We start from the raw sequence: 27,386 nt of genomic DNA on the forward strand, positions 1-27,386 counted from the left end.
ACTGAGACTGATTAATTCCATACTTCAATAACTGAAACAGTTTCACTTTTCCAGAACATTTAGTTTGTTTTTAACTCACTGGGTTCTATGAATAGTGAAACTAATCCTATTTTTCTCTTTGCTGCTAGGAAGTTCATTTTTGGTTCACCTGTGGCACAGAAAAGTAAATAATGTGTTCAGAGTTACTAATCTTACTACCTATCCATTTCTCTTCTATCCTTTTCCATTGCTTACTTATTTTTTATATAAGTATGCTATGACCGTGTTGCCTCCTATTCTTTTTGGAGCTAGGTATTGTAAAGTAAAATAGTTACCATGAGGGTCAGTTCACTTAAGTGGTTGCATTGGGAACTTCTGTTTTTTAAAATCGATATTGTATGGGTGCTTTATTGAAATTTTAAAATTTGTTTTTGAAATCAGTATTTATCTCTGTAAGCCACCTCAAATTCTTTTTTGGAACAAGGCCAAGGCGTGTGTGTGTGGGGGGTGTGTGTGTATGTATATATCCTTTGCTTATAATATCAGTTTTAAAACTGTCCTCTAATAGAGGCATTTTAATGAGGTCTTGTCTATTTACTTTTCTGATTATTTAAGGACCTAATTTTAATGAGGAAGGCACAAAACTTCAGGCTTTTGTTACTTCTTGAGAAATGGCTTAAGACTCACTTTAAATGCCATGATTTTTTCTTTATCACAGTTGTCCATTATATTGTATGTATATATTATATGTATAGATAGGTATACACTCGGATTGTAAGTATCTTAGGTATGCATCATATCAGATTTATATCATGGTGTATGTTTGCATGGTACCAAAGAAATAGAAAATATAGACAAGTCAACATTATTGCAATGGAAAGTCATCTATAAAAATTGAAGTTAAGGTTGTTTATGATATATTATAAATGTACTGTAAGTATCCCTTAAAAATAAATATTAAAACTTCAAGATTTTATTTCTTCAACATTGTACAAAGTAACAATAATGTCTTAATGACAAATAATTGAGAGTGACACTTTTGAGTAGTGCTACAAGTTATAATTTTTATGTGTTCTTTTTCTGTAGGTTCAGATCATCAATCTATAATTCATTCCAAATCCACTCCTGAGATTACTCTGAGATTTGAGAGTGGGCCTGGTGCTGTAATACACTCTTTGCTTGCAGAAAAAAATGGATTTCTGCAATGCCATATAGAAAACTTTAGCACTGAGTTTTTTACATCTTCTCTTACTAATATTCAACATTTTTTGGAAGATGAAACTGTTGCAACAGTGATGCCAATGAAGATACAAGTTTCTAACACAAAAATTAACTTAAAAGTATGTTAATAAGTATTTTTATATTTTCATGTTGTAAATGTTCACTTTGCTTACCTGGACCTTGATTCATGTCTAAGAATATGTCATCTCTAATATATACTCTATTACCATTTATTGAAATGAATTTGTGGTCTTTGTGGGGGAATGATGAAGAGCTCCTTCTTAGAAATTAGAAAACAAAAATAGAATGGACATGTTTTCATTGTATCAACTGAAGCATATAAAGATAAATTTCTAACTCATTTAAAAATATTGACTGAAGTAACGTTTGTTAAGGAAATGATTAATTTTATCATTTACTTTAATAACAATATGCTGTTGTTGTTTCTCCTTTCTGTAGGATGACAGTCCTCGTAGTAGTACAATATCCCTTGAACCAGCTCCTATAACTGTTCATATTGACCATCTTGTGGTGGAGAGAAATGATGATGGCTCTTTTCATATCAGAGGTATATATGAAAAACATTGTAATTGAATACCTGCTGAAATTTAAAATTAAATTATTTATATGTTGTTTACTCATACTTCCTGTTTATAAATATATACATTTGTGGTAGTAAATGCTTGAGGGACACTTATAGTACTTTGCAATAAAATATCATCTGTGTATGGATCTCTTACTTCAGAAATAACTCATCCACAGTTGATTTAATACCTGTTCTACAAATGTGTTTTGAATGAAAGTGACAGAGGCTTTTCTGGTCTTACATGGCTCTTGAGCTCACTTGGGTTTCTTGATCTCTTTCTTAACTTTATTTCCCCCTATTCATTTATATATAGTCAACAAACTTGGTATACTTCCTGTAATGGAATTCTTCATGCACTTTTCCATCTCTGTGTTCTTATTTGCCTTGTTATTTCTCATTAGAATTGTATGTTTCCTTTCAAGATTATCTCAAGCTTCTTCTTTTCAATCAACTGTTCTTATAACCTGATGTGACTTCTTATGATTCTTGGGTACTTATTCTCCATATATTAGTTACTTACAGTATATTGCTGTGTATTTAGTTCTGCTTTAGTATCTTGATTTAAGGATTAGTATCTCCATTCTAACAAGATTTTTAAGGTCTCTAAGGGCTATATCTTACAAGGTGGGGTGGAGTAGAGGAAAGAGCTTGAGTTGTTAGACTTAGTCTAGTCTCACTTTGTTAGTAGCTACTTGAGAGTGAAATATCAGGGACTGATCTATGCATCTGTTTCATCTATCAGAACCTCATGAAATGACATGTTAAAAGAAGAATAAAGGCATAACAGTACTGCAAAAGAAAAATAAGTACCATCAGTGGGTCAGAAATCCTTAAAAGAGCATAGAGAGCAATCCAGAAAGGCAAAACCAGAAAAGTCTGTAGCCATAAACCCATCTAAGAGAGAACTATTGCTAAGGTATGAGCAGTTTGTGGGGAAGTCCTAATCAATGAGTCTACCCTTCTGGAGTTCGGGATCAATAGGGCAAGCAAAGAAGTCAGACCAACAAAGATAAAAATGTCAGCTTCTTTTCTGATAAAAGCTCACATGGAGCAAATAGCTTACTCTAAGAAGATAGGTTTGCTGTATGTCTCTTTCCTCCAAATACTTTAGGTCCCCAAACTGCAGGTCTGACTTGTAGAGAAAGCAGAATAGGATGCATCCTTTTTGCAGACAAGGCTTATACCAAAGTGAGGAGAGACCGAATCACACACACACACAGTTACTTTTTCTAAGCTCATCAATCAGGTAAGTCATACCTTCTCCCCTGTGAGTAAGTGAGAAGGGGGGCCAAGAGAGTACAGGAGAATTTTCTCCTCAAAAACAGGAGAAATCTTCCCAACAGGATGCTGAAATTAGAATAGATCCCTGAGGCAATAGGGTGAACAATGTAGGCACTTCTTTTGGGGACCCTTTCCTATGCTTCTACCAAATAGCAGACTTTAGGGAGGTTTGCATATAGACTACAACATGGAGGGTAGATTTTACAGCTGCCAGGTCCCAGGAAGGGAATGATTGTGTTATACCTAGTTGACAAACTTGGTATCTCTCACCCCAGCAGCACAACCTCTCCCTCCCCAACCCCATCACTGGCTGTCAACTATGGCACATTGAAACAGCATCCATAGTCAAGAAAATGGGTTAAGCATACATCTAAGAATTGTCAAACATTTGATTGATTGTAATCAGGCAGTAGTCATGATTGTAAGTAAGAAATATACTCTAGCTAATTGAGTAGAAAAGGAGTTTTATAAAGATTATTGGAATGGAATAGAATTAAGAGACCAGAAATAAACTCTTACATTTATGATTAACTGATTTTTGACATTGGTACCAAGACAATTCAATGTGGGAAATAATAGCCTTTCCCACAAATGGTGCTGAAACTGCATGGTATCCACATGAATGAAGCTAGACCTCTTCCGTCTATCATCCACAAAAATGTACTCTTTGTGGATCAGAAATCTTAAAAGAGGTAAAACTATATAAAATTCTTAAAAAAAACCCATAAGAATAAATCTTAATGACCCTGGGTTAGGAAGCCTTCTCAGATACCACACCAAAAGCATAAATGACAAAAGAAAAATGTAGATGAGTTCCGCATCCGGCTCCTGGCTTGGCGGGGAACCTGCTTCTCCCTCTGACCCTCTCCCCTCTCATGCTGTTTCTCTCTCTCGCTCTCTAATAAATAAATAATTAAATCTTTAAAAAAAAGAAAGAAAGAAAAGTGTAGATGAATATACTGTCAGGAGCATGAAAAGACAGTCCACAGGATGGAAGAAATATTATAAGTCATATATCTGGTAAGGGCCTGGTATCCGGACTGTATAAAGAACTCTTCTAATGCAAAACTGGAAAAGATAAGGAGATGGCTTTGGGCACTCCGCATGCTGGGTGGGTCTCCTCCTCTTCCTGTGCTGGGTAGCTATGGCAGCTGTGAAGACTCTGAACCCCATGGCTGAGGTGGCCTGAGCCCAGGTGGTCCTGGTGGTCAACATCAGCGTGGCCCAGGGGCTGCAGGACGTGCTGAAAACCAACTTGGGGCCTAACGACACCAAGAAGATGCTTATTGCTGGTGCTGGAGACATTAAGCTTACTAAGGATGGCAGTGTGCTGCTTCATGAAATGCAAATTCAACACCCAACAGCCTCCTCAGTAGCCAAAGTAGTAACATCCCAGGATGACATAATTGGTGATGGTACCATTTCCATGTCCTAATCATTGGAGAGCATTTCTGAAAGTCTTCATCCCAGAATAACAGCAGAAGAATATGAAGCTACAAAGGAAAAGGTACTTCAGTTTTTGGAAAAGTCAAAGTAAGCAAAGAAATGGACAGGGAAACACTTAAGAGATGTGGCCAGAACATCTCTACATACTAAAGTGCATGCCGAACTTGTCTTAACAGGCTGTGGTGGACTCTATTTTGGTCTTTAAAAAACAAGATGAACCTATTGGGACCTCTTCATGTTTGAGACCATGGAGGTGAAACATAAATCTGAAACTAATACAAGCTTAATCAAAGGTCTTGTTTTGGACCATGGGGGCGTGGCATCCTGATATGAAAAAAAGGTAGAAAATGCATACATCCTCATATGCAAAGTGTCATTAGAATATGAAAAAATGAAAGTGAATTCTGGCTTTTTTTTTTTTTTTTACAAGCGTGCAGAAGAGAGAAACTTGTAAAAGCTGAAAGAAAATTCATTGAAGATAGAGTTAAAAAAAATAACAGAACTGAAAAGGGAAGTCTGCGTGATTCAGATAAAGGATTTGTTGTTATTAATCAAAAGGGAATTGACCCCTTTTCCTTAGAAGCTATTGCAAAAGAAAGCATAGTAGCTCTGTGTAGAGCTAAAAGGAGAAATACGGAAAGGCTGAGTCTTGCTTGCAGTGAAGTAGCTCTAAATTCTTTTAATGACCTAAATCCTGTTTGTTTGGGACATGCAGGACTTGTCTATGAGTATACATTGGAGAAGAGACATGTAACAATCCTTGCCCTGTCACATTGTTGGTCAAAGGGCCAAATAAGCACACATTCAAACCAAAGATGCAATAAGAGATGGTTTGAGTTAAAAATGCTACTGATGCTGGCTCTGTTGTTCCAGGTACTGGTGCAGTGAAGTAGCAATGGCAGAAGCTTGATTAAATATAAACTCAGTATAAAGGGCAAGGCCCAACTTGGGAGTTCAAGCATTTGCTGATGCACTGCTCATTATTCCCAAGGTTCTTGCTCAGAATTCTGGTTTTGACCTTCAGGAAACACTAGTTAAAGTTCAGGCAGAACATTCAGAATCAAGTCAGCGTGTGGGTGTGGACTTGAACACAGGTGAGCCAGTGGTAGCAGCTGAAGTAGGCATATGGGATAACTATTATGTAAAGAGACAGCTTCTTCACTCCTGCACTGTGACTGCCATAAACAGTATCCTGACTGATGAGATCATGTGAGCTGGAATGTTTTCTCTAAAATGTTGAATTGAAGCTTCCCTTGTGTCATCTGAATCATGAAGACCCTACAGAGTGATCCTAAGAATATACCTGTGGAATTTTGTCCAAGTTTCAAGTGATTTTCTTTCTGTCTTCCTTCCTTCCTTTTATTTAATTATTGGAGAGAGAGCACAAGTAAGGTGAGGGGCAGAGGGAGAAGCAGACTCCCCACTGAGCAGGGAGCCCAATGCGAGGCTTGATCCTGGGACTCCGGGATCATCACCTGAGCCAAAGGCAGACGCTTAACCGACTGAGCCACCCAGGCACCTCTCAAGTGATTTTCAAAAGCATTTTCTTTTTCCATACAAAAAAAAGAGAGAATGCTGACACTCAAATTCTGAAATTTTGAAATTATAATTAGTATGTTTTATATTGCGCTGCAGCGTACACACATTAAGCAGGCCCTTTTTACCTAATAAACAGGATGTGTTGCTTTAGCTTCAGTGATAAAGTACCATGTTAGATAAGTATATGTTACCTACACTGTTATTAAATGTTCCTTGAAAAACAAACGAACAAATGAACAGAAACTGAAAAAGATAAGTAACCTAATTTTAAAATAGGCAAAGATTTGAACAGATATTTCTCTGAATATATAAAAACGGCCGGCCAAAAGCACATGAAAAGATGCTTGACATCATTAGCCATTATAGAAATGTAAATCAAAACCACAATGAGATAACACTTCAAACCCACTAAGATGACTAATCAAAAAGACAGATGATAACAAGTGGTGGGAGGATGTGCAGAAATTGGAACACTCCTACATTGCTGGGCTTGTAAAATGGTGTGGGTGCTTGGGAAATAATTTGGCAGTAACTCAGAAAGTTTTAAACCGTTACTTATGACCCAGCAATTCCACTCAAGAAGTAAAAACAAGTCCATTCAAAAACTTGTACACGAATGTTGATGTTGACAAGGACAGTATTCATAATAGCCTAGAAGTGGAAATAACCCAAATATTATGCTATGAATGGACAAGGAAAATGTGATATATCCATACAATGGATTATTCAGCAATAAAAAAAATGAAGTACTAATACATTTTACAATATGGAAGCTTTGAAAACGTTTTGCTAAATGAAGGAAGTCAGTCAGGAAAGATCACATATTACATGATTCCATTTACATGAAATGCCCAGAAGCGGCGAATCTGTAAAGACAGAAAGTACTGGTTGCCTAGGGCTGGTGGGTGGGATGAAAGGAATGGGAGAGACTGCTAATGGGTACAGTGGATTTTGAGGGTGATGCAAATGTTCTGAGTGCCTGGGTGGCTCAGTTGGTTAAGCATCTACCTTCGGCTCAGGTCAGGATCCCAGAGCCTGGGATCAATCTGCCTTGTCGGGATCCCTGCTCAGCGGGGAGTCTACTTCTCCTTCTGCCCCTCCCCCTGCTTGTTCACTCTCTTTTCTCTCTCTCAAATAAATAAATAAATAAATCTTAAAAAAAAAAGTTCTAAAAGTGATCATGGTGATGGTGGTACCACTGGTGAGCATACTAAAAACCTACGGGTCATGCACTCTAAATGGATAAATGAGACATGTGAATTATTTTTTTATGTGAGTTATTTTTTAACAAAGCTCTTAAATATATTTTAGAATCATGAGAGATCTGGGGAACCAAGCTCACCGTTTACCTTCCAGATCCATGCCCCCAAACCACAGTAGAGTGTTATCTGGTGTGATGGGAAACACTGCTGCCTGACACTGGACACTTGATTTTACATTTTGCACTGTTGTCACTGTTGTTGCATAAATCCAGCTTTACTGCATCTGCTGCAGCCATCAGTGTTTGAGCTTTTTTACTTAGGAACTTGACCTTGCTTCCACTGTCACTGCAGCTGTCCCCAGAAAGAGAAAGTTCTCTTCCTTTCCTTCTTTAGTATCTGAGGGAAATCTAGGGTGAGTACAATTTGATTGGCAATAGCTGGGTCACATGCATGGAAAGGAATCTGGAAATTTTGGTAGATTTTCCAACATTTATTGAAGGAAGGAGATTTTACTCTCAAACTCAAAAAGTATGAAATTCTTCAAATACGGAAAGGGATTCTGATGTTGGATGGGTGAAATAAATGACGAAATGCCTACTTCAAAAATCAGTAAGAGACAAAAAACAAATGAGTAATACAGTTGATGCTAAAGAAAAGTGGAGACTTTTACAGATACATGATAGGATTTTGAGTTCATAAAATAAGAACAAGCCTTATATGGGAAATAACCAGTTAAAAACCTTTGAGAATTAAGTCTTGTCTTTAAATAAAAAATAATAGCTTAGGGGCGCCTGGGTGGCTCAGTTGGTTAAGTGACTGCCTTCGGCTCAGGTCATGATCCTGGAGTCCTGGGATTGAGTCCCACATCTGGCTCCCTGCACAGCGAGGAGCCTGCTTCTCCCTCTAACCCTCCCCCCCCCATGTACACTCTCTCTCTCTCTCTCTCATTCTCACTCTCTCAAATAAATAAATAAATCTTTAAAAAAAAAAACAATAGCTTACCTAAAACCCACCAGCTGTATCTTTAAGAGATAACCAGAGTTGGACCTTTTCCCACCATCTGTAACACTAGCGCTTTCAAATCTGCTTAAATTATTATAATTAATTCCTACGTTGTGTGTCTTCTGCCTTTGTTTCCCTACACTATTGTCGACCCAGCAACCAGAGTGCCATTTTTAAAATGTAATTTATATCAAATAACTTCTCAGCTAACGACCCTCCACTGGCTTCCCTTCTCAAGCCAATTAAAATTACCGAGGTCCTTCCAGGGGCTTAAAAAGTCCGGCATGATCTTTGCTTTTTTCTGTCCTTACTTCCTGCTATTCTCCCTCTTTGCACCATTCACTCCTGTCACTCTTGGCCTCCTGTCAGAGACCTACTCCTATCTCAGGGTGTTTTTACTTCCTCCTACTTTTGCCTGGAATTCTCTTCTCTCATATCCCCATGCCTCACTTCATTACTTTTTGCGAGTCTCTGGTCAAATCTCCCCTTATAGAGATTTGCATGCATCCATCCTTCTCCCATCCTCAACAGCTCCTTTTCTCCCTAACTCTGCTTTATTGTTCTCAGTAAATGCTTAGAATCTTTTGATCTACTATATTTCTTATTTATTGAGTAGAATGTAAGTTACATGAAAGCAGGAATTCATTTGGTACATTGCTATCCCTATCTGCTAAAATACTCTCTTACCTAGTAGATCCTCAGAAAAATATACTTGTTCAGTGACTGGGTGAATAAAGACAGCTTAAAAACAATGGACATAGCTAAAGGTTGAATAGGTTGTCTAGAACAACAATGTCCAGTATAACTTCATGCTCATGGAAATGTTCTGTAATCTGTAATGAAGTGGCTGTTGAGCACTTGAAATGTGGCCAGGACCACTAAGGAACTAGATTTGAATTTTATTTAATTAATTTGAATCTTAATAGCCACATGTTGATAAATGGCTGCTGTTTGGATAGCACAGATATAGAAGACTGAACAAAGTATATTCTAAAAAGGGGGGGGGAAGTAAAAACAAGTTTAAAAAGTATAGTAAAAACATTGAGATAACCATTAAGAAAGACAAACAATAGGGAAAGAGTAAAAAGAAAAATAGGCAAAGGAGCTCCAAGGTCTGTAGTTCTAGCAAAACACAGTTCAGTTTGCAGGGGATATCTTAGGCCATGGGAACAGGGAAAGAAGTCTAGGGGAAAGGAGTCTATAAAGATGCTGAGGTGCATGGGTTGGATGGGAGGGCATTTAGTAGGAGAAACACGTATCTTTTTTTTTTTAAGATTTATTTATTTGTCAGAGAGAGAGAGTACAAGCACAGAGGGAACAGCAGGCAGAGGGAGAAGCAGGCTCCCCGCTGAGCAAGGAGCCCGATGAGGGGCTTGATCCCAGGACCCTGGGACCAGGACCTGAGCCGAAGGCAGACACTTAACCAACTAAGCCATTCAGGCATCCTGAAACATATCTTTTTTGGACCTGTGGTGTTCAAGAGGCCACACACACATGCACACACACAAAGGATAGAGCCCGAAATTCTAACATGTATCTAAAGAGTTCCAGAAAGAGAGAAAAGGATAAAAAGAAATAGAAAACATCATCAAAGAATTAATGAAATGTCCCAAATTTGAAGGAAGAAACAAGCCTTCAAATTGATAGAGCCAACTAAGTGTAGAGCAGAGTGAGTGAAAAACAACTCTTACTTAGACATATTGGTGACATAATACTGAGGATAAAGAGAAAAGTCTTAAAATCTTCTAGAGAGAAAAAGAAAAAGGATGAAAATCAGATTTATTTGCATCAGACTCTACATTGGCAACATTGGATGCTAAAAGACAGTTAAGTAATATCTTCAAAGTTCTATGGGAAAATAATTTGAACCTTTTATTTTAAAGGCAAAAGTAAGGACAATTTTTTTTAAGGAACAACAGTAAGTAAAGAAAGTGGTAAAACTTGGAGTTAAGTCTAAATATTTGTTCACGTATAAGGAAAATTGGTTTTATTGTGTAACTAAAATTCTAAATGACCTCTATGAGAGGTTGCAGTGGGGGAAAAGGAAGGGAATGGGGAAATAAAATTGTGCTATCTTTTTTGTCTTTTTTTTTTTTAAGTTTTTGTCCTTTTGAGGGGAAATTACACTAGACTTTGATAGAACCATGTGTATTTAAATAATATGTGCTGATATTGTATATATAACCTTAGATGACCAAAGATAATAATCTTGAAACTGTTAGGACTGGGGAAAAACCTGGATGAAAATATCCAGTTAATCTAACAAAAGGCACAGGGTGCCTGGGCGGCTCAGTCAGTTGAGCGTCTGCCTTCAGCTCAGGTCATAATTCCAGGGTCCTGGGATAGAGTGCCATGTTGGGCTCCCTGCTCAGAGGGGGTCTGCCTTCCCTCTCCCTCTGCCCCTCCCCCTGCTTGTGCTCTCTTGCTTACTCTCTCAAATAAATAAATCTTAAAAAAATATCTAACAAAAGGCAGAAAGTTAAAAATGGAATAAAAAGGAAGTATGGTAAGTAGAAAACATTAAATTAGAATACAGCAATGAAGTCATTGTAGTTAAATATGAATGGTTTAAATTCCCTTGTTTTTTTTTAAGATTTTATTTATTTATTTATTTTAAGATTTTATTTATTTATTCATGAGAGACAGAGAGACAGAGAGAGAGGCAGAGGGAGAAGCAGGCTCCCCAAGGAGCAGGGAGCCCGATGCGGGACTCAATCCCAGGACCCTGGGATCATGACCTGAGCCGAAGGCAGATGCTTAACCATCTGAGCCACCCAGGAGCCCTTAAATTCCCTTGTTAAAAGACAGAGGCACTAAGATAGTGTTAGGGGAAAAAATTACAGGTACGTGCAGCAAGAAGATAGTCCTTCTAAATAAAATGACAAAAACACTGGAAATAGGTGATGGGAGAAAATATGTACCAAGGCTAAGAAAAAGGAAATGAGTATTAGATAACATTAAATTTAAAACTAAAAGTAAAAAATGGGACAGAGAGGTGTTTTTTAGAGTTTACTTTTTAGAGAATTTTTAGGTTTATAGCAAAACTGAGCAGAAGGTATAGAGATTTCCCATATACCTGCTGCCCCCACAGATACATAGCCTCCCACCTGAGTTACTTGTATTACAATTGATGAACCTACATTGACACATCATTATCACTCAAAGTCCGTAGTTTACATTAGCGTTATTCTTGGTGTTACACAATCTCTGTAAGTTTGGACAGACATATAATGATATATATCCACCATTATAGTAACATACAGAGTAGTTTCACTGCCCGAAAAATCCTCTGTACTCTGTTTATCCTCCCTCCCCACCCCAACCCCAATGTTATTACTGTCTCTGTAGTTTTTACCTTTTCCAGAATGTCATATAGTTGGAATCATATGGTATGTAGCCTTCCTAGATTGGCATTTTCCATTTACTAATATACATTAAAGATTCCTCCATTTTGTTTTTTCAAGGCTTCATAGCTGATTCCTTTTTAGAGCTGAGTAATATTCCATTGTATGTACCACAGTTTATTTATTCATTCACCTGTGGAGGAACATTGTGGTTTCTTCCAGTTTGGGGTAGTTGTAAATAAAACTACTGTACACATCCATGTGCAGGTTTTTGTGTGGACATAAGTTTTCAAATCCTTTGTGTAAATACCAAGGAATGTGATTGCTGGGTCTTATGGTAAGAGTATGTTTAGTTTTATAAGAAAGTGGCTGTACCATTTCATATTCTCACCAGCAGTGAATGAGAGTTCTTGTTGCTCCACATCCTCTCTAGCATTTGTTGTCTCTTCTGGATTTTAGCCATTCTAAATCATTGTTTAGTGGTAAGTTGTTTTAATTTGCATTTCCCTGATGACATATGATGTGGAGCATCTTTTCATATGCTTATTTGCCATCTGTATGTCTTCTTTGGTGAAGTGCCTGTTAAAGTGTTGGCCCCAAAGAAAGATTTCATATTGATAAAAGACCTCCCAAAACACATGCCAGTCATAAACTTTGATCCATTTAACAGCACAATTGAAAAATATAAAGCAAACCTATTTGGAATCGTTTCTTATTAAGATACTATAATCATATTGAGAAAATTTAACATGCTTCAGAGTACATTTAAAAATATTTTAAAAATAAGTACATAAAAGTCAATTATGGAGAATTTGAATAGCATGTTCAATGGCTTTAATTTTATGTATATATGTATATATACATGTATATGTGCATATATCTATATGAGTATGTATTTGGGTTCAAAAAACAGGAAATTTTAAATACCTATGAAATTGAATCTCAAGGAAATATCAACAAATTCTAAACCATACAGTTCATGCAGACCATTTCTCTCCTTGCGGTGAAATAAGGTTTGTCATTAACACAAAAGAGTAGCAGAAAATAAAATATTTATGCTTGATAAATTTTAAGACATCCTTGAAGTAGTTCTTGGGGAATTACTGGCAATGGAGTGAGATTAGATTATTTCTAAGTCTTCCCCACTCTAAAATTCTGTCACTCAAGATTGATTCTTGGTATTTCTCACATCCCTAAATGCAGAACTTAACTCACCAAATAATTACTGTTTGCTAACGAAAGCAAAAACAATATTGTTGTAAATAAGAGGTTTGTAATGTCTGAAAAAAATTCACTTGCATACACATATTGGAGAAATAGAATTAAATAGCAATTTGATGAGTAAAAACAATAATTTAAAGATCTAGGTGCTTTATATGACTCTTGATCTCGGGGTTGTGAGTTCAAGCCCCATGTTGGGTGTAGAGTTCACTTAAAAAAAATTTTTTTTTCAATTAAACAAAAAAAATCAAGGTGCTTTGAAATTTCTCTGCTTTGAGTGTTTTCCCCTTCATTTCTTATCTGTATTTTACAGTTAGTCCAGTACATATTTTGCCAATTGTGAACTGTATTTTAATGCAGTAGTTAAAAGCAAAAGCAAATCACTGGTCAGGCAAAGATATATTTGCAGGAAGATCATTTCAGTATGGGAATTCTGTTTGCACTTGTCTTTAAAGTTGTGTGATTTTCCGAAAAAATTCACATCTAAATTATTAGTCTACTCTACTGAAGGCAAGATAATATCTTTACTTTTTCATTATGTCATTTCTCACATATTATATTTATGCACCTCATTTCTTACATTTTTGAAAACTAGAAGCCGATCCTTATTAAATGTATTACATTTTAAGAATTTTTTTTCTTATGTCTTTAAAATGACATTTATTTGGGTCTTTTCAGCAAAGCAGTTTAGGTAGTGATGACATGTTAGAAGAAAAGGCATATCCTAGATTTTTAAAAATCTAAACTCAAAGTATCAGAACTCAGGCATCAAAATATCAAAACTCAGAGTATTATATGAATTTAAGCACCAGCTGTCATACATGTAAATTATTGTAGATACACCTTTCAGCAGCTTATTGGGATGACGGAAAAGTATGTTGTGTTATTCAGGATATTAACGTTGTACAAAATCCAAGATAATTTGTTTTAAAGTTGTTTTCCATTGCCACTGGAAAGAGCATATTTTGAGCCTAAACAGGTATGCTTTGTTTTATATAGTGTCTCATATTTTATTTTAATGTGTTCCTAAAAGCAGTGTCATGAAGCAGATTGTTAATATTTGATGACTGATGTTATTTTTCTTATGATGTGGAAATTAATTGCATTAGAGTCTTCAGTGTATGAAGTATATAATGTAACACATAGCCTAGTGTATCACCCATATAGCTAGTATGATAATGTATTATAAATATGACTTAAACTAATACATCAGACATGATAAACCACTATTAACAATTTTATGTGCTGCTTAGAATTTACAAGGGCATTGGGGGGATGATTTGAATGGCCTGACTTTCTGAAACAGCTCTTTTAAGAAATGGGAAGCTATGCTGGTTTTTTTCCTCCCTTGAAGCAGTTTTATTTAGCAAGGAGGAGAATTGAAAATAATGTTATTGGTAACTATTTCAAAATCAGTTGTAGGTGTTTGTTGCTGTGATGATGTAATGGTGGCTTACCTAGTATTTTTCTTCATTTCTTTTAGTTTATTCTAAGGTATACTAGCAGCTGCTCTAATGTGATTAAATAAGGTTCATCATAAACGCATAAGTACTTTCATGCCTTTTTTGCTGCTTATCATAATACTTGACACTTTCTTGGGACATTCTTAAATACAATTGCCAGTTTTTAAATAACCACTTTAAATTAGGGAAACTTCAAATAATTTTTCAGAAAATTACAATAGTAAACTACAGTTTATTTCTTGCTCCAGTGAAATTGGCTGATTAGGTAGATATTAATAAGACTACTAATAAGAGAAAAAGGAAATGTTTGTTGGTTAGTGTATATATGTATATGGTGTATGTTATATATATATACCATGCCATGTATTTTTAATTACTTTTAATAGTAGTATACTGGCTCACAACATTTTTCCAACCCAGTACAGGTGGGGCCTGGCATAGTCCTATCTGGGGCAATGGCTTTTATGGCATTGATTCTCAACCAAAAGGATTGTGAGGAAGGGACTATTAGATTATATGAGAATGCTGTGGGGGAGGGGCGGTGTATGTTTAAAGGTCTGTGATAAGCAACTCTGCCATTCACACTCCTAGAATCATTGCTGTAATGGTTCCTAACTGGGAAGGTGGAAAGATTTTTTTGATTATGAAACCTAGTGAATGGTGTAAAACCTAAATCTGAAGAGTCTGTATGACCAGAGAAGAAAAATGAATAGAAATCTTTTATTGGAATGAACAAATAACTAGTAAAGTCTATATTTAAAGTCAAATATTTATCAATACCTAGTGTGGTATTATTAACAATTAATATTTGAATAATGCTTGCCAATTTATAAAGTTCTTTTACACTAATTATTAACTAATTTAATTCTTACCAAACCCTTTGAGATAATTAAGGCAAGTTTTCTTATCACCTCCCATTTTGCAAATGAAAAAATTTAAGCTTAGGTCAAGTGACTTCTTCAAGTTGAAAGAGCGTGTGCTAGGGAAAAAGTAGGTTACTGTAAGATGCTGCATATTTCATCTGTGGCATAGATTTGTTCATCAAAATTGGTCCTAAAAATTTGAAAGAAGCTCTTTTAAAGCAAATAAAAAGAAATATGCCTTTCTACTGTAATAGACTCCAGTCACCCCCTTCATTCACAGGTTCTCTCTTCCCATCTCTCTCCAGTCCTTCTCATCTTTACATTCTTCCTCCTTCCCTTCTTCCCATTTCCTTCCTTTTTTCCCATTTCCTTCCTTTTTTCCCATTTCCTTCCTTTTTTCCCATTTCCTTCCTTTCTTCCCATTTCCTTCCTTTTTTCTCTTCCTTTTCTCTTCCTACCTCCCCCTCTCTACTTACCATCCCTCTTTATCTCCCCTTACCCCATACATCCCTCTTCCTCTCTTCCCATCCTTCCTCCCCTACCTCCTCCACTCTCTCTCTCCCCGCTCCTTCTCTACCTCATTCCTTCTTCCCTTTCCCCATATGTCTTCTTCCCTTCTGTCCCTCTCCTTCCCATTTCTTTCATTCCATCACCCTGTGACTGAAATAAATGGGTTTCAGAATGATTTTGTGATTTTTCATTATTTTTAGTATCCCATGAGTAGTGGGATGTAAGCTAAATAGAATTAAGTCCTGGGTCGTCTGTTATCCTAACTATAGTCAATGTAACTCAGCTCTTATTTTTAGTTTATATTAACGTTCTGGGTCAGATTTCATTTAAAAGGAGTTTTGTTCCTTTAAAAGTTTGAGAATGAAAGTATGTTATAAAATTACTAAATTATTTGTTTTTTATGGTTGAAAGACTGGACAACTTGGCTGTCCCATGGCTTAGTGTTTTAGGTTTCTCTTACAGTCAATACCAAGCTGAATGGTATGCTAGTCGGAGCCAATACAGCAGTTTTTGTAGTTTTTTTTCTACTTATACTATTAAAACCATAATTGATGCAAGACAATATTATAAAAAATAGTTTCTGATTTGAGATCATTGTAAAATGAAGCCAAGAACAGACCAAAACACAATTTGATGGCACTTAACCATGTAGATAGAACTATTCCTATCTATGTATCTATCTATCTATCTCTATATATAGAATAGGGGTAAAATTGAGAGAATCATCAGGGAGGGTAATTTGGCAATGTGAACAAAAGCTTTAAAAAATGTTTCTGTTCTTTGACTTTATCCACTTCTTGGAGTCTTTTTAAGGGGAAAATTATTTCTCTCTAGTCCACTCAATATAATTTGATTTGGCAAACTGCCGTTCTCTCATTTCATGTTATTTTGGTGGACCTGACAATCATGTGACCCTATCACAAAAGTGAGAATAGGACACAGCTTGACAAGTCAAAAGGCTTCAGCCTTTGGGACTTGGTGAGGGGTACATGAGTTGACTGACCCAAGTGTTGAGTCTTTTTTGGGTGAATTGATAAGGACACTGAGAGAGAAAGGGTCACAGGCTGTAGAACTTATTTATTTGAGGTCACCATTAGCCACCTGTGCCATCATATAACTGGTCCAACACAAAGGAAAAGAAAAGTGGACTTGAGAAATAGAGAGTCAGGTTCCTAAAATGACAGTCCTGAAGACATCTTATGAATCCCAGTATCCAGCCATGACTGAAGCACCATCACTTGGACTCCCTGTTAGAGTCAAATATTTTTCCTTTTTTATTTAAAACATTATTTTATTTTATTATTATTTTTTTTTACTGAAGCATAGTTGACACATAATGTTACATTAGTTTTAGGTACATTTTCTTTTTTAAAAGCACTTTTTGAGTTGGGCTTCTGTTCCCTTGCAACCTAAAGTGCTCTGACTACATGTAATCCAAAAAGTAAGAAAATATGTCCATGTGTGAAGATATTCCATGCCTTGTTTTTTATAATTATTTTTTAATGAAAGCATTTTTGAGATACAATTCACATACCATACCATTCACCCAATTAAAATATATAACTCAGTGGTATTTAGTATGCTCACAAATGTGCAATCATCACCACAGTTTTAGAACATTTTCTTCACTCTAAAAAACTCCCATCCCTACCAGCAGTCTCTCCCCAATCCTCTCCAGCCCTAGGGAACCATTAATTTACTTTTTATCTCTGTAGATTTGTCTGTCCTGGACATTTCATATAAGTGAAATCATACAGTATTATTGTCTTTTGTGACTTCTTTCACTTGATATTATCAAAGTTCATTAGTGTTGTTGCATATATTATTACTTCATTCCTTTATATGGCCAAATAATGTATTTATTATATGGGGCATACTACATTTTGTTTGTCCATCCATTACTTGATGTATGTTTGGGTTGTTTGTACTTTTTGGCAATTATGAATTATACTCCTGTAAATGTTTGTGTAAGCTTTTGTTTCTCTTGGGTATATATCTAAGAATAGAATTATTGGGACATATGGTAACTATTTTTAATCATTTGAGGAACTGCCAGCCTGTTTTCAAAAGTGGCTGCACCATCCTACATATTTTCCACTAGCAGTGTTTGAGGGTTCCAACTTCAGTTGTTTGCCAACACTCATTATTATATGACTTTTTGATTTTAGGCATCTTGTGGGTATGAAATGGTTTATCGTTATAGTTTTGGGTTTATTTATTTATTTCATCATGATAAGTATATTCAATACCCATCACCTATTTCACCTATCCCCCAACCCACCTCTCCGCTGGTAACCGTCAGTTTGTTCCTCTAGTTAAGAGTCTGTTTCTTGGTTTGTCTGTCTCTCTTTTTTTCTTCGCTCATTTGTTTTGTTTCTTAAATTCCACATATGTGTGAGATCGTATGGTATTTGTCTTTCTCTGACTGGCTTATTTTGCTTCACATTATACTGTCTGGCTCTATCCATGTTGTTGCAAATGGCAAGATTTCATTCTTTTTTATGGCTGATAATATTCCATTCTGTATATAGACCACATCTTCTTTATCCATTCATCTATCCATGGACACTTGGGCTGCTTTCATAGTTTGGCTGTTGTAAATAATGTTTCAATAAACATAGAAGTGCATGTATCCTTTTGCATGAGTGTTTTTGTATTTTGGGGGGTAAATACCCAGTACTGTGATTACTGGGTCAAAGAGTAGTTCTCTTTTTAACTTTCTGAGAAACTTCCATACTGTTTTCCACATTGGCTGTACCAGTTTGCATTCCTATCAACAGTGTACAACTGTTTCTTTTTCTCCACATCCTCCTCAACATTTAACTGTTTCTTATGTGTTTGATTTTAGCCATTCTGACAGGTATGAGGTGATACCTCATTGTAGTTTTGATTTGCATTTCCCTGATAATGATGAGTGATGTTGAGCATCTTTTCATGTGTATGTTGGCCATCTGGATGTCTTTTTTTGGAGAAATGTCTGTTCATGTCTTCTGCCATTTTTTCATTGGATTATTTGGAAGGCAGCTATGCTCACCACTATACCACCAACGCTGGCTCATTGGATTATTTGGATTTGGGGTGTTGAGTTATATCAGTTCTTTATATATTTTGGATACTAACCCTTTATTGGATATGTCATTTGTAAATATCTTCTCCCAGGGGTGCCTGTTTGGCACAGTTGGTTAAGTATCCGACTTTTGGTTTCAACTCAGGTCGTGATCTCAGGGTGGTGAGATCAAGCCCCATGTCTGGCTCCAAGCTCAGCGCAGAGTTTGCTTGAGATTCTCCCTCTCCCTCTGCCCCTCCCATTCATGCTCTCTCCCTCTCTCTCAAATAAATAAATAAATAAATAAATAAAAATATCTTCTCCCTTTCCATAGGATGCCTTTTAGTTTTGTTGATTGTTTCCTTTGCTGTGCAGAAACATTTTATTTTGATGTAGTCCCAGTAGTTTATTTTTGCTTTTGTTTCCCTTGCCTCAGAAGACCTATCTAGAAAAATGTTGCTATGGCTGATTTCAGAGAGACTACTGAAAACTTGTAGTTTTCTGAGCATAAGTTTCATCATTTTTTTGTTAAAATTTGTTTCTAAATATTTTATTCTTTTTGATGACATTTTAAATAAATTGTTTTCTTAATTTCAGTTTTGTTAATTATAAATGTTGAGAATAACAATTGATTTTTGTATATTGACCTTGTATCCTTCAACCTTGCTGAAATCATTTGTTCTAAGAGTTTTTTAGTGGATTCTTTAGGGTTTTTTTTTTTTTTTTTTCTATATACAAGATCATGTCAAATGTGAATAGAGGTAGTTTCATTTTATCCTTTCTAATTTGGATTCCTTTTACTTTGTTTGTATGCCTAATTGCATTGGCTAGAACCTCTAGGACAATGTTGAGTAAAAATGGTGAGAACAAATATCTTTGTCTTACTCCTGATTTTAATGGGAAAATGTCCAGTTTCTTACCATTAACTATGGTATTAACTGTGAGTTTTTTGTAGACACCCTTTATCAAATTGAGGAAGTTTCCTTTTGTTCCTAGTCTGCAGAGTGATTTTATCATGGGAAAGTGTTGCTTTTATCAAATGTTTTTTCTGCATCTATTGAGATGATCATGGGCTTTTGTTTTATTGTACTGATGTGATTTATTATATTAATTGACTTTTGGATATTAAATCACTCTTGCATTCCTGGGATAAATTGCACTTGGCCATGGTGTATAGTTATTTATATATATTGCTGGGTTCAGTTTGCTAATATTTTGTTGAGGATTTTATGTTCATATTTATAAGCATATTGATTTTAGTTTTCTTGTGGTTTCTTTGTCTGGCTTCATATAATGAATTCAGAAATGCTCCTCCTCAAATTTTTGAAAAGTTTGTAAAGATTTGTAATTAATTGTTATTTAAATGTTTGATATAATTCACCATTGAAGCCATCTGAGCGTGGACTTTTTCTTTGTGGTTAGTGGGGTTTTTTTTTAATTTTTATTTATTTTTAATTTTTTAATTTTTAATTTTTTTGATTCTTGATTCAACCTCTTTACCTGCTATATGTGTATTTGCATTGCCCATTTCTTCTTGAGTCCATTTTGGTAGTTTGTGTTTTGGATAATTATTCTGTTTCATTTAAGTTATCTAATTTATTGGCATACAATTTTTCATAGTATTCCTTTTAATCATTTTTATTTCTGTAAGATTGATAGTAATGTCACCTTTTTAATTTCTGATTCCAGTAACTTCCTTTTTGTCAATTTAAACTTTTGTTGATTTTATCTTTTCAATGAACAAGACTTTGGTTTTATTGACTTTATTGTTTTGTATTTAATAATGTCTTCATACTAATAGATATATATTTTTTAAAATTAGTTTTTCACAATAGAACTTAATATTTATCATGTATTTTACAATGTTATCTGTGCATTTTATTTCTTTGGTCAGATTCTCAGATGCTTAACACTGGAAATGATTTGAAAAAAAAAGTCAAAAGTGATTCAGTGCTGCTTACCAGTGAGAAGTATGATCGGAAGAAACAACATAGTGTCTCTCAAGCCACTCAGACGAGTCCAGAGGTTCCTTGGCCTTCTCAGTCAGTTAACTTTCCTGAGTGCTCCTTTGATTTTACTAGGGAACAGGTAATGGGAAAACTAATTTCTCATTCAGTTCTGGCAATTAAAAGAAATATTATATACTAAAAATTAAAACATTTTTTATTTACTTATTAAATAATGTTTCTTGAGTGCTTGTTTATGAGTGTTTGCCCAGGCACTGTGTTAGATGCTATGGAAATAGTGTTGAGCAAGAATGAAACATTCCCAATCTTCACAGAGGTTGTAGTCTAATGGAAAGATAGAGGAGTAAATGTGGGAGAGTACTAGTTCCTGGAATCTAGAAAAGATTCCTGGAGGATATATTCATTTTGTTGTCTTATTGTTAAGTTTGCAAAAGTATTATAAAAATATTTTTAAACAACTTTAATGCATTCTAACTTTCTGCAGTGCTGTCAGTATATTTAAAAAATTTTTCCTCTCAGGCTCTTTTCCATAATTTTTCAAAACAGTGATTATTCTGGTATATATGCTATATATTTTTTTACTTAACATGGTTTAACAGATATTTTTCCATATTGCTACATATGCTTCATATTTATTGTTAATGGCAGAGTGACATGATGTGAATGTACTGTCGTTTCTAATCTTTCTTCTTAATATTTGTTAACATGTTAACATTTGAGTTGTTCTTTTTGTTATTATAATATCCAGTAGAATTTTAATTCTCTATGGTAGAACCAAAGTCATTCATCTGAATTTTTTGGATGTCAACTTTGAGCTAGAATATAAAATTAAACAATATATCATCTCTTTCAAGAAACTAAAAAGTTGGGGGTATGTAATTGAGGTCATAACATACTGTGTCAAGTGCTGTGCTAGAGATTGGAGAAATACAGGGAAATACCCAACTTGGTCTATAAGGCAAGAATTCGTAAGCTGGGACTAAAAGAAGTCTGAGAACTCTTTGAAATTAAATGTATATATATTAATATATCTGTATAAATGTATTTTGGGGGGGAGAAAGTTCTTAGTTTTATCATTAAATCTTCATAGGTAGGGGTTAGAGAATAGTTCCAAGAGGATAATGTACTTGAGCTGAGTCTTAATGTGGGGAGGGAGACCTATTGGCCATCTAGATGAAAATATTTAATAAGATATTCAGAATATGGGTCTGTAGCTCAAGACGGAAGTTTGTGCCGGATCGAGTTCTGTGATAGGGCCATAGGAGTAGATGAGATCATCTAAGAGAGTGACTCAAGTGATGAGATGACCAATTATGGAATCTAACAGCATAGTAAAATCTAGTGGTTCTTAAACAGCAGAGGAAAAGAAGAAAAGTCTGTAGGTGGAACGATAAACATGAAGGAGCTGAGGCATAAGAGGCAAAAGAGAGAGAGGCTTAGGAAGGAGGACCGAGGTCGGCAATGTGTAAAACCACAGAGAGGTCTAGAGAAACGGAAATTAAACAAAATCACTTATTAGATTTGGAAATTAGGAGTGAATTCTTGTTTTAAATTGCTGGGTCAAAACTTATGAACATTTTAAAGTGCTTCTCAAAGCAATTTCAGCTTAAGTGCATTCTTACCAGCATTGGGTATTTTTACTATCCCAAGTGTCGCACCTTTAGGTACTATATGAACCGTATGTATTTTCTGAAAATGATTAAATTCTGTTATTTTCCAAATTTATCATTTCAGCTCATGGAAGAGAATGAATCTCTTAAACAGGAATTGGCCAAAGCTAAAATGGCTCTTGCAGAGGCTCACTTGGAAAAAGATGCTCTTCTTCATCATATAAAGAAGATGACAGTTGAATAGCAGGAGTGGCAGTCAAAAATTCAAATCATAGCTCTGGAGTAGGGAGGTTATATTTATAATGTTATGTTACCAGTTAGTGGAAGACTTTCCTTTTCATGAAAAGACAATAAAATAAAATAGAATGTGATGAAGTGGTGACTGTTTAGAAAGCCAGTTTAGAAAGTATTAGGTACGGCATTACAATCTTCTGGTTGTTTTGTGTTTTGGGGTTTAACCATACTCTTAAACTGGTGTGATAGAGGGAAGTCAACACATACTGTAAAATAATCACATGCCTAATGGAAAGAAGATGTCATTTCCTAATTTTGGTATCCCATTATAGGCACTTTTTAAAAAGAAAAATGGAAATCTGTTATGTTCTCACAGATTGCTGATTTTATTTATCACTATTTGTTAATAATTACTATTATTTACAAAGATGCAAATGCTTTTAGGGCTAATGTAATTTAAAATGAGGCTTACATTTTAAATGTTATTAGATTTATGTATTCAAATCTATAATTATTTAATTACTGTGGAAAAGTCCAATCAAGTTAATAAATTATATTGACTGGGTTCAAAATTTCAAAAATCATCACCCCACTGATCTTATAAGGTAACTTGAGAATATGAAAAAGAAATTAAAATGATGAATAAATTGTGTAAATTAAAGGTATAATTTTCAGCTAAAAGGATCGTGCAAATGTAAAAATAAAAAGCACAAACTGTAGAAAAGCAAAACGTTACAGTATATGGCCAACTGATTTAAAACGCATTACTTGTACATTCCTTTAAACAGTTATTGTTAAGAGTAAAAGAATAATTTAACTATCCTAAATTTGGCAGCATTTGTAAGTATAAGAATTTTAATTAATACTATTTATATTATTTCTTTACCTTTATCTTTTCTCTGAGGGGAATGTTTTCAGAGAATTTTCTTTTCATAAATGTAAAATAATTTCATACCATTCTTGTAGTATCATTAGGTAGATGTTTGCACATATTGTATTTATAAAGCTAGTTTTGATTAAAGGTGTATGTGACATAAATACTATCTTCTATAATAAGAATAATTAGTAAATTTTGAATTCTATTTTCTAGGGATAGTTAAGGTTGAAACCAACATGAGAGAGAAAATCATGCATTATGAAATAAGTTTATGAGTGTTTAAGAAACAGACATTTTTAAAGATTTAAAATATATTTCTGATAGAGTTAAATTAAGTGGGGTCTATTTTAAAATTAACATTCTTAAAACATAAATATATCTAAGCTATAACATGAAACAGTTCAGACTATTCTTTCTTTAAGATACTTGAAAATTTTAAACAACATTATGTCACTTTATGGTGCTTTGCTTGTTTGGCATGACTTATATAGCCATCCCTATATCTGAATACTTGGATGAAAAAACATGTTTCATTTACATTAAGTGTTGGAGTGATTTAGATTTCACTGAAAACAATACTGGCTTTTTTTTTTCCTTCTGTAACATCCATTTTCAATGACATTATTTAAAAATACAGACCCTGTTTTAGGAGCTAAGGATATAGCAAAGAGCAAATTAAATTGTTAATTTTTTTACCTCAGAATATTTTCAAAATCACATTAAACCGTGTTAATCTAAAAGTATATTGTAGTCTTAGATTAAAAGCAAAGGTCTAGTTAAAGATTTAAAACATACAGCTTATATCCATAATGTAGAGTACTTTTGATTTGTAGGTATGTATTCAACAAAACAGCCTCTTATAGAAAAGCAGGATTGATGGGACATTAATGTCTTCAGAACTTACAGTTTCTCAGGATTGACCTATTTGCTCCATAGAAGTTTTAAATTTATGGTGTAATCATTTAGTGTTACAGAAGCTGAATGTTTTTCTTATTCCTTTTCAGTTTACTTGGCCTTCTCAAGGAAAGTCTATAAACAATAGAAATGATAATTAACATGGGTCTGGGCATTCTTGTATGCTTTGTTGGATTTTTTTAAATTTATAGTGAGTACTATTTTTATAGAGATTTAAAATTCATAAAGCACTTTGAAAAACATTATCTCATGTAATTCTCACAACAAATCTGGGAGGTAGGTATTACTCACATTTTAGAAGTAAAAAAAAAAAACAAAAAAAAAAAACCCAAAGGCTTAAAAAGAACAAGGGATTTGACTGAAATCACAATTAATAACTTGACCTTTTGATTTAGATCCCAGTTATATGCTTTTATTTTACCTTCGTCATTAATTCACAGATTTTGCCAGAGGTAGGGAGAGGAATCCCTTATTTTCTTTTTCTCTGTTTTTCTTTTAAAGATAAATATATTTTTAATTGTGTGTGTGTTATGAGTGTATATTTTTCAAACTACTTAAAAGATAGTGGGAGAATTTTTGTTTATATTAATCCCAACCTTTTTCACAGTGAGAAATATAGGAATAACCCTATGATAAACTTACTGGTTATTTAATGACCATAAATTAGGAAAAAAGTTGCCATATTTTTATTTTTTTTTTCCTAAATCTCTAGCAGAGATATTAGTGATCAGGGAAGGAAATGGTAATCATGTTTTGCCTTTTAATTTTATGTACGTCAAAAACATTTTCTTGGTATCTTGTATTTTTTTCTTTTCTCATTTTGTCCTGGAATTTCAAAAGACCACCATGTGACATTAGTTGTGATGAAGTGTTATTTTAATTTAAGCCATGTAGGAATGGCTATATGTTATTGCACAAAAATATATGTGGAAAAATTAACCAGAAACTCTTTTCTGGATTTTTTTTTGTAGTTATTTGATATTTGTCACTACAGGAGTTCCACTTCAACAAGTGTTTTTTTAACCTCCACTCTAATCAAGGCATTTCCTATTTCAGTGAATGGTACCACTATCACCCTGGTTCCCAAACTAGTAACCTAGAACTACTCTTAGACGCTTTGCTAACTCTCCCCACCCCCTGGCAGTTCTTTACCAGGTTCTGTCACCTCTCAAATGTGTCTGCATCTCTCTACTCACCACCTCCCTAGCTATAATCGCACCTTTGCCTCCTTTACTGCAGTTGCCTCCTACCTGGTCTTCCTACAGCTAATCTGGCCCTCCTCTGATCCACCCTACTGCAGGCAGAATTCTCTTTGGAAGTGCAGTTTTAATCAAGGCAACCCCCAACCCCTATTCTCACCCCTAGCTTAAGACATTTTAATGGCTTTTTCTTGCTCTTAAGATGAAAACAAAAATATTTATGTGACCTATATGTTAGAGCCACTATTTACTTTTTAGTATAATTCTGGGCATTAAAAGAGTTAATGTCTCAAAACATTAAAACAATGGCTGGCACATAATTTTAGAAACACTCAATAGGGGCGCCTGGGTGGCTCAGTCGGTTAAGTGTCTGCCTTTGCTCAGTCATGATCCCAGGGTCTTGGGATTGAGCCCCTCATTAGGCTCCCTGCTGAGCGGGGAGCCTGCTTCTTTCTCTCTCTCTCTCTCTCTACCATTCCTCCCACTTGTGCTCTCTGGTTGTCTCTCTCTGTGTCAAATAAATAAAATCTTAAAAAATAACTCAGTAGAGGTTAGTTGTTATTACTACTGCTTGGCCTCATTGTACACCATGTTTCAGTTACTTACTGGTACTTCATTGCACTTGAAGTATATGGAATAAGTGAGAATTAAACTGCTTCTTCTACCATAGGAACCTTTGTTCATGTTCCTTTGGCTTGAAATGCCTTCCCCTGTTCATTGCTGAGTTGAATTCTTATTTGTATTTCAGATCTTAGCTTATTTATCACTTCCTCAGGGAAGCATTCCTTAAATTTCAGTCACACAGTAAGACTCACTGTTGTATATTATCACATGAACACATACCTCTATTTAGCATTGAACATCTTTGTAATTTTATAAGTATTTGATTAATGTAGACTCTAGACTGTAAACTCCGTGAGGACAGGAATTGTGTTTTTGTTGTCTGTTTTCAACTTTGTATTCCTTATGCCTCATACAGTCAGTGGTTGGTACATAGTAGGTGCTCAATAAATCCGTTGAAAGAATAAAATGAGTGGATAAGGTATCAAGGATATTTTTTAGGTATTAAGTTTTTCCTCTCAGTTGGATTGAAAGGATATGGAACATAGGAAGAAAGTAAGTGGTGGTAGTTATTTAAAGGGTCAGACTCTTTGAGTCCATAGTGAAAGAAAAAGGTGGGGAATGGAGAAATTTGCTGTACTGTTTTCTTCAGAATTTTTAATATCTGAACTTATAGTTGATTTATCTCAAACCATCATGAAATAGAAAATTAGCACATCACTTCATAAAATTGCTACAGTGCCAAAATGTCATCTGGCTTTGATTGTAACATATGGTGTTGTGGCTGTCAAGATCTGACAGTCCTATCAGCTAAACAAAATGGAAATAAGGCCAAGAGAGTAGTGGCTGAAATAGTTTTCAATTTTGACAAATTGAGTAATACCCAAGATCAGTTATGCCTAATTCCTTAAAGTACAAACAATCTCACTTCAACTTGTGCCTAGAGATGCTAAGAAAAGTAAATTTTTTAAAAAACATTTTATTTATTTATTTGCCAGAGAGAGAGAGGGCCTGAGTGAGCAAAGCAGGGAGAGCGGCAAGTAGAGGGAGAAGCAGGTTCCCCACTGAGCAAGGAGCCCAATGGGAGACTCGATCCCAGGACCCTGGGATCATGACCTGAGCCAAAAGCAGACACTTAACCAACTGAGCCACCCAAGGTGTCCCAGGAAAGTAAATTTTGAGCTGTACTTAAGTTTACTTTTAGAAAATGTAAAATACTGGAAGTTGGAATTACACAGGATATAGAAACACTAAAGCAGTAATGTTTTTAAAACACTCATTTCTTCATTAAATTACAGTAATTGATAATTTTTTCTGCCT

General features: G+C 34.9%; 1 protein-coding gene and 1 pseudogene across 2 annotated transcripts in view; both read left to right on the forward strand.

Annotated features, from left to right (window-relative positions):
• UHRF1BP1L (UHRF1 binding protein 1 like) overlaps positions 1 to 27,106 on the forward strand; it is a 122,280-nt gene extending 95,174 nt beyond the window's left edge. For both annotated transcript variants that reach the window (XM_027592546.2, XM_027592545.2), the window contains 4 exons: positions 1,066 to 1,319; positions 1,660 to 1,768; positions 20,598 to 20,791; positions 22,405 to 27,106. In XM_027592546.2, coding sequence (XP_027448347.1) covers positions 1,066 to 1,319; positions 1,660 to 1,768; positions 20,598 to 20,791; positions 22,405 to 22,524 — 677 coding nt within the window. In that variant the 3' untranslated portion in view covers positions 22,525 to 27,106. The remainder of the gene's footprint in view (positions 1 to 1,065; positions 1,320 to 1,659; positions 1,769 to 20,597; positions 20,792 to 22,404) is intronic.
• On the forward strand, positions 4,212 to 5,753 carry LOC113921632 (annotated as a pseudogene).
• Positions 27,107 to 27,386: the final 280 nt, after the last annotated feature.

Source organism: Zalophus californianus, chromosome 9 (genome assembly GCF_009762305.2).
Source record: "Zalophus californianus isolate mZalCal1 chromosome 9, mZalCal1.pri.v2, whole genome shotgun sequence".
Classification (NCBI taxonomy): domain Eukaryota; kingdom Metazoa; phylum Chordata; class Mammalia; order Carnivora; family Otariidae; genus Zalophus; species Zalophus californianus.